The 13422-nt window shown below is 35.7% G+C and overlaps 1 protein-coding gene across 8 annotated transcripts in view; it reads right to left on the bottom strand.

Annotated features, from left to right (window-relative positions):
• The window catches only part of auts2a (activator of transcription and developmental regulator AUTS2 a), a 466844-nt gene that overhangs the window by 291315 nt on the left and 162107 nt on the right, over positions 1-13422 (bottom strand). The window contains exon 1 of one of the 8 annotated variants that reach the window (XM_051120212.1): positions 1377-1546. The exons of the other annotated variants lie outside the window; for them this stretch is intronic. Coding sequence (XP_050976169.1) covers positions 1377-1424 — 48 coding nt within the window. The 5' untranslated portion in view covers positions 1425-1546. Of the gene's footprint in view, positions 1-1376; positions 1547-13422 lie in introns of those variants that run through there. 8 annotated transcript variants of the gene reach the window in all.

The raw sequence follows: 13422 nt of genomic DNA, 5'->3' as shown, positions 1-13422 counted from the left end.
TTTCTCATTCAGTACATCTGCTGTTTGTTTCCTGCATCTAAAATAGTTACAAAATCTAATTTAAGCCTAAAATTACTCATGCTGCATGTCTGGATTGTGATTAAAATACAGTGGTTGCTTTTAATTTTAAACAGAAAGAGCACAGACAAATCCTTCATTTGTTTAAATGAAAATATTTGTATTATTTATTTATTTAGTTGACTTGGGATTTGTTTTAAATTTTAAATTTAATTTTGTTATTTAGCATGGCAATTTGTCTAAAAAATAATAAAATGACACCTTTTCATTTATAATTTGTCTTAAATATCATTTGGTTAAACAAAAAAAATGTGAGAAAACTGTATCACACTGTGAGTTGAGTGAATCGTTACATCCCTTATGTAAATCAATATATCAGTCTTATATATGGGTATGAACGAATGATGAAGGTAATTAATTTCAACTATATATTCTTGACAAAGCAAAGAAAGATAAGTGATTCCCTATCCCAGTTCTCCAGCTTCTAGACTGCCCCACATCGGAATTAACCCTGCAACCTTTGTGTAGACGACAGAGCTCCCTAACCATTAGGTACCATCATCCCTGTTTGACCTTCAGTACAATGTAATGCATCAGGTCTGTGGGTAACTGGATCAAGTTCATATTTCACAGTGCTGATCCGATGTACACATGACCTTTGATAAGGTTTTGCAATCTAAGAGTTTTTATGAGCGACAATCCAATACCAAATGACGGATGGACGGATGTCTTTCGCATTGACCATTTAGGTAACTGTCAAAACATCCAAGCCGGGTTCACGTCTTATTTTTCACAAAGTAACACCATCACTTTCTCTCTCTCTCTGTCTCTGAAGAATAGAATATCAGCCTGCATTAAAGTTTAACACAGCTGACAGGACAGGGGCATGACCTGATTCAGACACACACACACACACACACACACACACACAGAGACAAATCACATTTGTACAAATTCTATCATCTGGCTCAGTCTCAGCAGATTTATCTCAAATAACACAAAATATCAGCAATAATGATATCAAAGCTCTTTCAGCACATGCGGTGCATAAGGGCAGCTCTTAAAACTGCAAAACATGTGTTTAAATGAAAATTTAAACCCTGGCCCTTAGTGGCAGAGTCAAGCTCGATTAAATATTCAATGCTTCAAAACGCCAGCATGACTATTACAAAATGCATGAGAGGAATTTCAGATCATCACACACATATACCACCATCACTGATCAACAGATCAACGGCAGGTTTAAGATTACAGAACTCTGGCACACAGAAGGCTATGAACCCAGTTAAACACCAGACGGAAGAGTGAATGAAGAAAAATCCGAGCTAAAACAGAAAAAGGCAACAGTACTGACTCACCTTCTCGTTATATTTGAATTTGACATAGAACCAGCTGGACTTAATCATGGTGTCGGCTGTTGGCCCGGAGCGTGTAGCGCACCTAGGGGCAGCGATACAGGTCAGACGGGGCGAGAGGTCCGGTGCAGAATGCCAGAGGATGGAGATCTGAATGCAGTCGGTCTGCTCCACCAGAGCTCAATCCCTCTGTCTGCTTGTGCTTCTTTCCGTCCTGCTCCCTCCCTCTCTCTCTCTCTCTCTCTCTCTCTCTCGTTTTGCTTTCTGCTTGTGCCTCTCTCTCTCGTGTTGGCAGGATGTCAGCCCAGCTCTTCAAATAAGCTTCAGCTGTGTTCATCGGCGATGGCACATGCCAGAGAGCCAGAGGATATGCAGTCTCTCTCTTTTCAGTCTCTCGTTCCCTACTCTATGCGTCCCACAATCTGTTTTCTGTCCTTTATGGTTTTATGACAGCTTGACAATCCTCTAAGAAAATATAAGGCCAAAAGTCTCTGAATGATTCATTCGGTTACTTTACTGCCATATTCTGCTACTGTAGATTTTTTCACTCTGTGCTTCTCAGCCAGCCGTATCATTCATATCAATATCATACTCTCATCTACCTTTTATCTTCTGGCATCTTCAACCCATCTGTCTATCTGTGTCCTCTCACAGCAGACGTATCGCTATAATTATATAATATTGATGCTTTTCCATATACAATGTCTACAGCGGGATTTAAAATCTGATTTAATTCTGGAAATCCATTAATATTTTAGATTTTGAACATCTGCAACTTGAAAGATGTAAAGTGACTCTATCCTTGATCATTTCTCATCTAAGGACAATTTTCTTGTTCCGCTAAAGCACAAGAGGCTCTTCAGATCACTCTCCAATCACACTGGGTGAGATGATTGTCAGGTTTGCTCCAACTTGTATATACATTTAAATGAAGTCATTTGCTATATAAATGTCCATGATGTAATGTAACATTTCCCAGCAAAAGGCACAGCTGCTGAGTCATTGCAGGTGTGGATATGTTTGGTTCATTTTTATATTTGATGTGAAATGAACTAGTGTTTTAGGAGATCAGACATATATCTATCAATACTAATTGAACTGACTTTCATCATTGCACTTTATCTAGTCAATACAGCTCAGTCAAGAATAACTTAAAACAGGTTACCAACATTTACTAAACTGTGGACTAGCTTCGACTTCTTGCTGCTGATTTGAATGGTGATGTTTCCCGTTTTAAGTGTCAGTTGATGGGCTTTCATTTTTATCCAGAAATGTGCACGCTGCTTTTCAGATGTTCATTGAAGTTTTCTGTGCCTTTTTAATATGTCACTTGAAATATGTTGTTGATACCAAACATGAGGCACGTGATGAAAAATAGTCAAATGACCAGTTGGAATATATATTCTGTCATACATCACATACCATTCATTCCTGAAATTTGAAATTATGAAAATACTGGTTGATGTGACCTGATCTCAATAAAACTTACACACACTTTTGGTTCATGAACTAGATCTTGCTCAGGATGAGCGAAGAATTATATTATTTAGGGTGCTCTCACATACATTTTTCTCCCCGTCCATTGCTTTGGTTATCCCTGTGTCAGTTAGTGCTGTCACGATTCCTCATTTCAATTCAAGTACTCGATTTATAAAAAGTCCTCGATTGCATTTTGCCCGTGTCAAGTGGTGCAATCTGTTTTTCCAAGGCTGCATGGTATATTAAACCCATTTGTGACTCCGAACTACAGAGCCAGTCATAAGGGTCAATTTTTTTAAATTGAGATTTATATATCATCTGAAAGCTGAATGAATATAAATAAGCTTTCCATTGATGTATGGTTTGTTAGGACAGGACAATATTTGGCTGAGATACAACTATTTGAAAATCTGGAATCTGAGGGTGAAAAAAAATTCAAAACACTGAAACAAATTGCCTTTAAAGCTGTCCAAATGAAGTACTTAGCAATGCATATTACTAATCAAAAATGAAGCTTTGATATATTTACGGTGGCAAATTTACAAAATATTTTCAAGGAACATGATCTTTACTTAATATCCTAATGATTTTTGGCATAAAAGAATAATCAATCATTTTGACCCATACAATGTATTTTTGGCTACTGCTACAAATATACCCATGCTATGTAAGACTAGTTTTGTGGTCCAGGGTCTCATTTAAAAATCATAAAGCATAATGCTATCGTGAATTCACAAAGGCTACGATTCAATTAAATAAACATATGCGATGCAGGTTTAATACAGTATATGCGCTTTACGTAGGTGCATTGACAGTAAATGCTGCTCCACACAAACTGGTTTATCACCACGTTCATCTGGGAATGCAACGTTGCAGCCAATTCAGCAGATTTGTAGTGTAAATCATTTATACACCTTTGCAAACACAGGAGAATGCATCAACGTCTTTCTCAATATGCTAACTGTTCAATGTGATTTTAAAATGAATGCTCAAACCCTCACTGTTTATACATTTTGATGTCCACATATTTAAGAAATTACAGTGGCTGTAGCATTTCTGTCATAATTTTCAATGACTTTTTGATTAATTTAAAGCCACCAGCATATCAGAAATAGCATGCAAAGGGCCGATACAAATGGTTTATTATTAACTGCATGGAGACAATGACTTGCATGTCGCATAATCCAGCATTTTTCTCTGGGCAAAATAATTAAATAGTTGCCAAAACAAAACAAATCTGTACAAAATATAGTTTCTAAGACGGCATAGTACGGCCTATGCAAATATGACGCTGACGCATTCAAATTTTGTAAATTTATGTAAATTTATGTAAATTTATCATAGGTAATTCGCAGTGGCAATACCCCTGCGTTAAATTATCCAAGGATATGTCAAGAACCACTAAGCCTTAGGCCTACTTTTAAATGAAAATGAACGGCCTAGTCTTGACTTAAGCTAAGCCCTGTTTGTGAATCCGGGCCCACACTGTAAAAAATAAAGAGCACAATTTGTTGAGTCAGCTTAAAATAATTTGTTACCCTGCTGCTTTAAAATTTTAAGTTCAGTCAACTAAAATAAGTTTAGTCAACTTGAAATGTTAAGTTGTACTAAGTAACAACTTAGATATTCGTGTTTGCTAAACTTAACAGATGGGTAAGTAACCCAGCTGCCTTAAAATTTTAAGTTGATTCAACTCAAATATCTAAGTTGTCACTTAGTAGAATTTAACACTTCAAGTTGAATAAACTTTTTTTGGGTTGACTGAACTTAAAATTTTAAGGCAGCCAGGTCACAAATTATTTTAAGTTGACTCAACAAATTGTTTTTTACAGTGTATGTATTTTACCTGTTTTGTTCAATAAAACCATGATTACTTGCTTTTCATACTTTATTTGAGCTACTTATTATTGCCTCATTGCTATTACATATGTATTTTAAGTCAAGGCTATTGTTTGCTTAGGTCTATTTGTATTACTACAAAAAATATATATATTATAATTATCAGATTAATCATCAGAATAATCGACCGATTATTAGATTACCAAAATAATTGTTAGTGAGAGCCCTAGTGTCAATCACTGCTATTTCGAGAGAGAATCTGGCATAAATATGCGTATGTCATTCCTAAAACTTAGCAGCATGTATGTGTACAAAAAAACAAGTTTCATACCAATATTGAATGGATTACAGCCTAGAAACTGCACAAAGTGTGCTCCCTTTAGTATCACCAAAAAAGCCCTGAAGCTCTACGCAACTACACAATGAACTGCACTTAGTTATGAGATGATTCACAAGCTTAATAGAAACTCTGGCGTTTTGAGCAGTGAGTGAATTCTGACAAACGAAAACAATTCTGACTGGCCACTGCGTTCAAGAAATCAACAGATATGTCTGTGATTGGCTACATTGCTCAACGCTGCAAAAACACACTGTAAATAGTAACATTTGATGCTGTCCAGAGTGCAAAAGTAAATACGCACTGGATAGTTTGCCAGATCTTCAGTTGCTTTTGCTTTCGTTTGAGGGTATTTACCTTTTACAAATGTTTTGGATGAAATCAAACTTCTAACTGAGCTTCTATGAGGTCTTTAAGCGCCTGCTAGACTAATGTGAACACATCAAGCAGATAATGTCTAGTCTCTTTGTACACTCCAATCCACTTTAAATCAAACAAGGATAAACAAAACAAATCCAGACTACAGGGTCACTCCGCTAGTGTGCAATTTGTTGGAAAAATGTTACATTACATCATCCAGAACTATTTAGCAAATGACTTCATTTAATTATATATCCAAAATGTCTATCTTGAACCAATTATCTAATTACATGACCTTCAAAACAATTAATACAACCTGTTCTGTTTGTGAGCAGCATTTACTGAAATATTTCATAAGAAAATACAGTTCAAACAGCCTAAAAAATATAAAAAAGCCTCACACACAAACACGCAATATAATGATGTTTTTCCAACAGCGTATTTGAACCTAAACACATGCCAACTAGAATCAACAGAATTTGGCAGATAACCATGTCTCACACATGCTGCCAAATCGACTATTACCGCATATAAAAAAGCCAATCAAACATGACTGGCATTTATTTACAACTATAATGTTGTCACAGAGTCACAATTTCAGTGAAATCAAACCTAGGAATGGATTCCGAAAGAAACAAACAAACAGCCGTAATCGTTAAATCAATTTCTAAACCAAATTAAATCCCTAAACCCCCAGTGTACCCAAGAGACAAGAACTAAAACAAAGTGGTCTGCACTGTTTTTTTTTTGTTCCGTCTATTTCCGAAATGTGGAAATACGATGTGGAAAGGTAGTCTAGGGTCATCAACCGAAGATGTAGCGACAAACCAAGAAAAATTAACAGCAGATTTAGGACACACATGAGCCCAAGGGCTGTTTTAGCTGTTGATCCATCCCATGTTGTGCAATGAGACTCATTGCCATGGTAATATTTAGTGACAGGGCATGTGCACTCTCACATCCACCCACAAACACACACACGCTCCACTTCACTGTGCACCCCGTGGATAAAACACAAAAAGACGGAGAAAAACAGTAAATAAATAAGATTAGAGAGATGTTCTGGTGCCCATTAGAAAGAGACACACAGGCCCCTGAGACTCGAGCAGAGAATGAGAGAGAAATAAACACAGCAAGGACAAAATAATTACATGAGAAGTGCCTGTTGTGTACTAAGACTCTGGAAGCACTCATCTTGTTAACATGTTTATAATATTATTGTCTTTTGTTCTGTCAACAGCTTATTGCTGTCCTGTAAAAATGGCATAATCTATATAAAATAATCTGAAATCACTGAAATCAGTGGCTGTGTGAGGAAATGCAACAAGCTAATGCTTTAAAATGGCCACAATAACTGACAACTAAGCTGATGTACAGAGGCTGGTTAATTATAACAGATCTTATACTGTACACAATATTAACTGGCCAGTACAGCAGTGGCTTTGGACTTTATACTGACACCTATTGGTATGGATATATGTAGCATTGTAAAAGCAAATGTTCACATTTAACAATAACATTGTATAAATACTCTACGCACAAGTGTACATTAACTATAGAGTTAGAACTCAAATAAAATTAATTTCCGACCTCAAACTCTTAAAAGGTATACTATGTAAAATAAACAGCATTACTGTATTTTTGGTGAGCAAAAGAGACTTCTTAAATAAAATAAAATAAAATAAAATTCTGACCTCAAATTCTTAAAAGGTATACTATGTAAAATAAAATAGTCTTACTGCATTTTTGGGCAAATAAATGCAGGCTTTGTGAGCAAAAGAGACTTTTTTAATAAAATAAAATAAAATAAAATAAAATAAATTAAAATAAAATAAAATAAAATAAAATAAAATAAAATAAAATAAAATAAAATAAAATAAAATAAAAATTTAAATTAATTAAATTAATTAATGTATTACTGTATTTTTGACCAAATAAATTCAGGCTTTGTGAGCAAAAGAGACTTCTTTAATAAAATGAAATAAAATAAAATAAAATCCAGCCTCGAACTCTTAAAATTAAATTAAATTAAATTAAATTAAATATTGAATTAAATTAAATTCTAGTCTCAAACTCTTAAAATGTTTAGTATATAAAATAAAACCGATTTCAGACCACTGATACATGATACATGAAATTTTTAAACATAAGCATAAAAATCTTTTACTTTCAGGTACAAGTACGTATTTAACCTGAAAAAAAAAAACCCACAACAGTGTAGAATTTAGACCCTTCAAAAGTATCATTAAACATATAAACCACAAGAATAAATGACATTTTATATATATATATATATATATATATATATATATATATATATATATATACATATATACAGTAGTCAACATTTGAAGTGGATCAAAACCTTTCATCAAAGCTGACCTAAAATCAAAACAATACATGTTCTTGTCTTAGAACAACTTTGATTAACTTTTTTGATCCACTTCAAATGTTGACTACTGTATATATATATATATATATATATATATATATATAAAAACATATACAAATAACTGTGTTTTTCATGAAATAAAAGCAATTTTTTTGTTGTTGCTGTTGTTGTCGTTAAATGCTAATTATGATAACATGATTATGAGGAACTGTACCAAGTACAAAGACAAACAGTAACCCTAGTTCTCCTTTTCAGACAGCTACATGCAAAGGAAACCAAAACGTTCACACACTCCTGCAAAAACACACTGACACATGCACCTTCGTGCGGCAATACACACATACAGCACAAAGTATCATTTGTGCTTGAGGGTAAGCGCCTCAGGCTTGGCGGAGCAGCAGGAAGCCACATCCTCGTCTGTGAGCTCACTGCCGCAGCTCCAGGACTCAACGGCTCTGGGTGCCTGTGAGAAACAGTCTGCCTGACCCCCGAGGCCCTGCCCTGGGCATGCTAACTGAATGATGGGCCATCCCACCGCGGCTCCCCTGGCACTCCTGAGCTACACCCCTACAGCCTTTCTAAATCTCTCAAATTATCCACTTAACCAGATGCCAGACGCTGAGAGAGAACCACAGACAGAGAGAGCCCTCCACAAGACTTCCACAAATGCTTTTAGTGCTTCATTCAATATATTAAGCTTTTACAGAGGAAAACAGTGTTTCAAATGAAAGGGCACTTACATAATCAAAATGAAAGGAAGAGAAAAGACAAAGAGAGAAGAAAGTTGCACTTAGTGCCATTTTTTCCATTCATGTCTGTAGCATTTGGCTGTTTAGGGTGCCAAATATCTCACGAGCACTGCGCTTCTCTCAGATTGCGCCTTTAACCCTATTCGGACTGTAATCTCTTGGTTTCTCATGTAGACGTCTGTAAAAATAAATGTACATTGTACCTCAGCGATAAAACTCATGGATTCTGATGACGATTTAATCATAGTGAAGAAGCGAGTTCTGTGATCCTACAAACCCAGGTCAGTCACATGGTTGTCTGCCTGTAAATAAAATGTCATATGCTTGGCATAATGAGAGCAAATTCATATTTAATAACATTCTATTTATTATTTAATTATTAAATCTCCTGTTTAACATTCGGAAAATAGACACGTTATAGTTGAAATACAGTTGAAATCAAAAGTTTACACTCACAATGAAACAATTAAAACTTTCTGAATGGGAAGATCAGGGTATATTTTACTTATTTGGCTTCTGAGAAACATGTATCTTCTGTAGTTTCTGAAGGGCAGTAATAAATGAAAAAATATGATATTTAGGCAAAATACGAAAAATTAACACATCTTCATTCTGTTCAAAAGTTTTCACCCCCTCCACTCTTAATGTATCATTTTTTTTCTTCTAAAGCATCAGTGAGCGTTTGAAACTTCTGTAATAGTTGCATATGAGTCTCTCAGTTGTCCTCAGTGTGAAAAGATGGATCTCAAAATCATACAGTCATTGTCAGAAAGGGTTCAAATATACAAAAATGCTGAAAAACCACAGAATTTGTGTATGTAAACTTTTGAACAGGGTCATTTTTATAAATTCAACTATTATTTTCTCTTGTGGACTATATGCAAATGTCTTTTATGTGAAATATCTTATTCAGGCCACTAAGTAAAAAAAAAAAAGAAAGAAAGAAAAAAGAAAAATCCTTCAGGTCCCACAAATTCTTTAGTTTTTCAGCATTTTTGTGTATTCAAACCCTTTCCAACAATGACTGTATAATTTTGAGATCCATCTTTTCACACTGAGGACAACTGAGGGTCTCATATGCAACTATTACAGGAGGTTCAAATGCTCACTGATGCTCCAGAAGGGAAAAACAATGCATTAAGAGCCAGGGGTGAAAACTTTTGAACAGAATGAAGATGTGTACATTTTTCTTATTTTGCCTAAATATCATTAAGTACTGCTCTTCAGAGGCTACAGAAGATACTTACATGTTTCCCAGAAGACAAAACAAGTTAAATTTACCCTGATCTTCAAATTCCAAAGGTTTTCACCCCCCCAGCTCTTAATGCATGTTTGTTCCTTCTGAAGCATCAGTGAGTGTTTGAACCTTCTGTAATAGTTGCATATGAGTCCCTCAGTTGTCCTCAGCATGAAAAGATGGATCTCAAAATCATACAGTCATTGTTGGAAAAGGTTCAAATACACAAAAATGCTGGAAAACCAAAGACTTTGTGGGACCTTAAGGATTTTTCTGAAGAACAGCAGGCAGTTTAACTGTTTAGGACAAACAAGGGACTTATGAAAAACTATCACTAAACAAAAAAACAACTGTGGATCATTCAGATAACAACACAGTATTATGTACACTTTTGAGTCCTTTTTATAAATTCTACTACTATTATTTTCTCTTGTGGACTATATGAAAACATCTTTTATGTGAAAAATCTTATTCAGGTTAGTACTAAATAAAAAATAACATGCACTTTGTATGATCCCTCTTATTTTTGTACAATAATTAACATTCTGCAGATTCTATAAGGGGAATGTAAACTTTTGACCTCAACTGTAATTCTGACTTTTTTTACGCAGGTGGTGGGAGAAAAGCAAAAACAATCTGAATTCAGAAGGCAATAAAATCACTGATCAACCCCTGTAAATGTTGAAAATAGGTTATGTCCCCATGAGAGACAATTACTATCTAAATTGGGTTATAGACAACACATACTAAGAGAGTGTCACTTGTGTGAACAAGCACCGAATTGCTTCCAATTCTGGGCATTTGTCTGTGATTTCCACAGAACTGTCAGAGAGTGAAAATCAGGGCTAAAATCATGCAATGTGAACTAAACTGCATCATGTCTTGTGTTGCTTATTAAAAAATTCTAAACAATTTATTAATTATGGAATAAAAAGGCTTGCACTTTTTTCTTTTAATTTCTGTTAAGTCAAAGATGGCAGGTATAGTCAGTAATATCAGCTTTAATCCTAGGTGACTAACTGTATCCACAAAACATTTTAAAACTGAAGAACCTTTTAGATGAACTGCACCAGCTATTACTTTCGAGAGCGACAAGATAATATGACATACCAATGTAAGAGCGTGTTTACACTTGCTGAGATGTAGGTCTATTCAGCAAGTCTTAGAAAGCCTTTCAAAAGACATTGAAGGACAAGATGTGCAGATTGACACAAAAAGAAAGTGAGAAAAACAGGCATTATACTTTAGAGCAGATGCTATGCAAACAAGACTATGAGATACTGAAGTAACCCATTTTCAGGAGTGGACTATGATCAACATTTGTAACTAAACTGGGCTGTACTTTCATTCCCCGCACACTTGTTCTTGTCAAACTAAATATAGCATCTACTCTGACTAAGGACTATATGACAGAAAAAAGTTTTCTCAGATTTGGGAGCCCTTGCCCCGGTATCCGTAGGGACATGTTAAGCACAGCTCTTAGAGAGGTTAGGCAAACGTTTGTCGGCCGTTACCAAACGTTAGGGACGCACAACGGGTTTAATGTACTGTGTGCTTTATGAGCAGTGACAGGTCTGCGTGTGGAGCTCATTTCTGTTCTCCAGGCAGCGGGAGACTTGGATGGAGATAAGACCGCCCTAGAGAGACCGAGATGAGGGAACAATTCCACCATCCAATGACTTTCAGACGCAGGGGCCACTGCCAAACCCTCTCTGCAGATTGCGCTCTTCATTTGTCCTAACACGAAACGGGGCTCCGCGGCCCAGGCTTCGCACGCACACCTCCCGCCCTCCGCTACAGCCCAGCTGGTGAGTCTTTAGCGAGCAAGGGATCAGATGAAAGAGAGGAAAGGGAGATAAACGAGTGTAATTGCTGGCAGATGACGAGAAGAACAATGGAGCGGAGTGTAAAGTGGTGAAGACCCGAACCAGAAGAGGTAAGAGGTTACGTGTTTTGCCACAGGTCTTGAAAACCACACACACCAATTCTAGCTCAGTTCATATGGGACATGAACACAAAAACAAACTTGTATATATGTATGCAAAATTTATTTGGAAAATATATCATTTAAATACACAGTGTATTGTAGACAATTTGTCTGTTCATTCGAAACAGTTTGAGCTAAAAGAGGTGGTCACTTGTAAAACCAGCTGCACGGCCATGACCGACTGTCCTGGATCAGACCCAGGGTCAGACTGGTCAAGGTAATGACATGTAAAGTAACCAATACACCAAGTGAACTGTCTGTCAGTGCAGCCCAAAGACCCGGAAATATACCAGCAAAAATAACAACCGTCCTGAGAGTGTCAAAGAAGCCAAAAGGCAAAGAAAACTCCAGTCAGCTTGGTCCAAAACCACACAGCTCTTACAGTGCATCGACCCGGGCCACAATTCTGGCCTCCCCACATATTATGGGATTTGGTTGCCAGGGCTGAGCGCAAAGCAATACGTCTGCTGTCCAAAACTAGCTGAGGGGAGAAAAAGGGACTTACTGTGCAGAGTGGCCAAACCTAAGACAATATTTATAGATTCTGCAGAAATGAGTTACACCAGGAAGAGGTCAATTTTAAGAGCTACATTAACTTCAAACATGCATGAACTACAGTTGTATACTGCACATTAATCTTCATCAGTGGAACTAATAAAGAACACTGTAATTGGAATTGGTTTATGTACTGCTATTCAAATTTTTTTTTAATTAGTTTCTTATTCTCATCAAGGCTGCGTTTATTTGATCAAAAATACAGAAAAAAAATGTAAAATATTATTACAATATAAATAACAGTTTTCTATTTTTTTTTTAAGGTTCAAACACTCACTGATGCTTTAGAAGGAAATGCAATGCATTAAGAGCTAGGGGGTGAAAACTTTATGAATTTGAAGATCAGGGTAAACTTTACTTATTTTGTCTTCTGGTAAACATGTAAGTATCTACTGTAGCTTCTAAAAAGGAGTACTACAAAAAAAAATAATAAAAAAATTAAACATCTCCATTCTGTTCAAAAGTTTTAGGCTCTTAATGCATTGTTTTTCCTTCTGGAGCATCAGTTAGCATTTGAACCTTCTGTAATAGTTGCATATGAGTCCTTCAGATGCCCTAAGTGTGAAAAGGTGGATCTCAAAATCATACAGTCATTGTTGGAAGGGGTTCCAATACACAAAAATGCTGAAAAACCAAAGAATTTGTGGGATTTTTGTGGGAACTGTTCATGGCAAACAAGAAACTCTTATGTGAAATATTGTATTCAGATCAGTACCAAAAACACAACATGCATTTTGCATGATCCCTCTTATTTTGGTAACATAATTAACATTTTGCAGATTCTGTATGTAAAGTTTTGACCTCTACTGTAGTTTATTCCTGTGATGCAAAGCTGAATTTTCAGCATCATTACTGCAGTCTTCACTGTCACATGATCCTTCAGAAAACATTCAAATTTGCTGATTTATTATCAATGTTGGAAACAATTGGGCTGCTTAATGTGTTTTTGAAACCCATGATACATTTTTAAAGATTCTTTCATAAAGTTCAAAAAGAACAGCATTATTATTTTATTTTTCTTCTTTCTTTTTAAAAAGAAATTAATCATTTAAAGTAGCAATGATGTGTTAAATTGAATTAAAAAAAAGTGATAGCAAAGACTTATATTGTTAGA

This window comes from Labeo rohita, chromosome 10 (genome assembly GCF_022985175.1).
Source record: "Labeo rohita strain BAU-BD-2019 chromosome 10, IGBB_LRoh.1.0, whole genome shotgun sequence".
In the NCBI taxonomy this organism is placed as follows: domain Eukaryota; kingdom Metazoa; phylum Chordata; class Actinopteri; order Cypriniformes; family Cyprinidae; genus Labeo; species Labeo rohita.
Note: the sequence above shows the minus strand (reverse complement) of the source record. Positions and strands in the feature narration are given on the sequence as shown.